General features: G+C 38.5%; 1 protein-coding gene across 1 annotated transcript; it reads left to right on the top strand.

Moving 5' to 3' along the window:
• Positions 1-219: 219 nt before the first annotated feature.
• LOC111379789 (formin-like protein 1) lies at positions 220-1,931 on the top strand. The gene is made up of 2 exons (XM_023003228.1): positions 220-483; positions 1,116-1,931. Exons 1-2 carry the CDS (start codon positions 286-288, stop codon positions 1,923-1,925), a joined length of 1,008 nt encoding a protein of 335 aa, XP_022858996.1. The 5' UTR covers positions 220-285; the 3' UTR covers positions 1,926-1,931.
• Positions 1,932-1,937: the final 6 nt, after the last annotated feature.

A 1,937-nucleotide genomic window follows, 5' to 3' on the forward strand; every position in this document is an offset into this window, starting at 1 on the left:
CTGGTTGCTTTGTTTGATTCCCATTTTTTCAAAAATACATTTTTATCTCTCTTCTTTTCAACCACACATTCTTCATTAAAATAATATTACACATAAATCAAAATATTTTCTTTATTTTTCAACCACACATTTCCCATTATGGAGCTTAAACACCATCTGCATCTTTGTATTATGAATCCTACTTGTGCTAATGATGTATATTGTTAACAGAACTAATGCATTTTGCACTTGAACGCAGGTAATGCAGATACTCTAGGCACTGAACTATTAGAGAGTTTGTTGAAGATGGCTCCAACCAAGGAAGAAGAACGCAAACTAAAAGAATACAAAGATGATTCTCCAAGCAAGATTGGGGTTGCTGAGAGATTTTTGAAGGCAGTTCTTGATATACCTCATGCATTCAAAAGACTAGATGCAATGCTATACGTATCCAATTTTGATTCAGAAATTGAGTACCTCAAAAAGTCATTTGAAACTCTGGAGGTATCTTTTTACACTCCTCATCAGCTTTACATGTACTTTTTGATTTTGGACTTGGCACCAAAAAACATGATTGCAAGTTTAGTTATAGGCACCAGACTATGCTACACTTGAAACTTTTACTGGCTGAAGAAGCTTTACTGTTACAAAAGAAATTGTTTTCATTTGATTGTGCGGTATCAAATAAAGCCGAAGGAAGGTTATATAGCAGTCTGCATCACATGGAGAGAGATTAATGAAGAAATAACTTGGCACAATTTGGATTGTAGCACTTGAAAAAACTTTCAGAGAGCTTAATTGAATGAAGCAAACCACTGTTATGGTTGTTGTTTCCGGCAGATTAAACCAAATTACTGTATTCTGTTATCAAAATATTTATGATATTTCATGGAGCTAGATGCTCATCACACTTAAGATCTAAAGTTTATCTCCTCAATCCCTGTGTTAGTTTTAAGTGTTTTTGCCTGTTTGTGGGCTTAATTCTTCACTAATAGAGACAAGAAAATGGAGATAGAACTTGGGTTTTGCTATTATTGCGTGACAAAAGCTCTTGCATTGCTAACTCTTTGTTGGATATGGGATTCATTCTTACGTTATTACTGGTGACGGCCATTAAGAAATTTCTGATTTTACAGACAGCTTGTGAAGAATTGAGGTCAAGCAGAATGTTCCTAAAACTTCTAGAAGCAGTTTTGAAGACTGGAAATCGCATGAATGTTGGAACAAATCGGGGTGCTGCACATGCCTTTAAGCTAGACACACTCCTCAAGCTTGTCGATGTCAAAGGGGCTGATGGGAAAACCACACTTTTGCATTTTGTTGTTCAGGAAATAATAAGGAGTGAAGGTGCCCGTCTTTCCAGTGGGAACAGCAATGACAAGTCATCTGTCAATGATGATGCCAAGTGCAGGAAGCTCGGCCTTCAAGTTGTGTCAGGTCTCAGCTCAGAGTTCTCGAATGTGAAGAAAGCTGCTGCGATGGATGCTGATGTGCTTAGTAGTGACGTGTCGAAGCTTTCAAAAGGAATTGGGAACATTGCAGAGATTGTAAGACTAAATGAAGCAACAACACCTTTGCAGGAAGGCAGCAGCCATAGATTTTCCGAGTCAATGAACAGTTTCATGAAGAAAGCCGAGGAAGAGATTATAAAGATTCAAGCCCAAGAAAGTGTTGCTCTGTCTCTAGTGAAGGAAATTACCGAATACTTCCACGGAAACTCAGCCATGGAAGAGGCTCATCCTTTTCGAATCTTCATGGTTGTGAGGGACTTTTTAACGGTTCTTGATCGGGTATGCAAGGAAGTTGGAATGATAAATGAACGAACAATAGTCAGCAATGCCCACAAATTTCCAGTACCTGTGAATCCAATGCTACAACAAGTATCAGGTGGATTCCCTGTTAGGAGGCAAGACACTTCATCGGACGAGGAGTCCACGTCCCCTTAATATTTACTGCTC

This window comes from Olea europaea, unplaced genomic scaffold (genome assembly GCF_002742605.1).
Source record: "Olea europaea var. sylvestris unplaced genomic scaffold, O_europaea_v1 scaffold20333, whole genome shotgun sequence".
Taxonomy (NCBI): Eukaryota; Viridiplantae; Streptophyta; class Magnoliopsida; order Lamiales; family Oleaceae; genus Olea; species Olea europaea.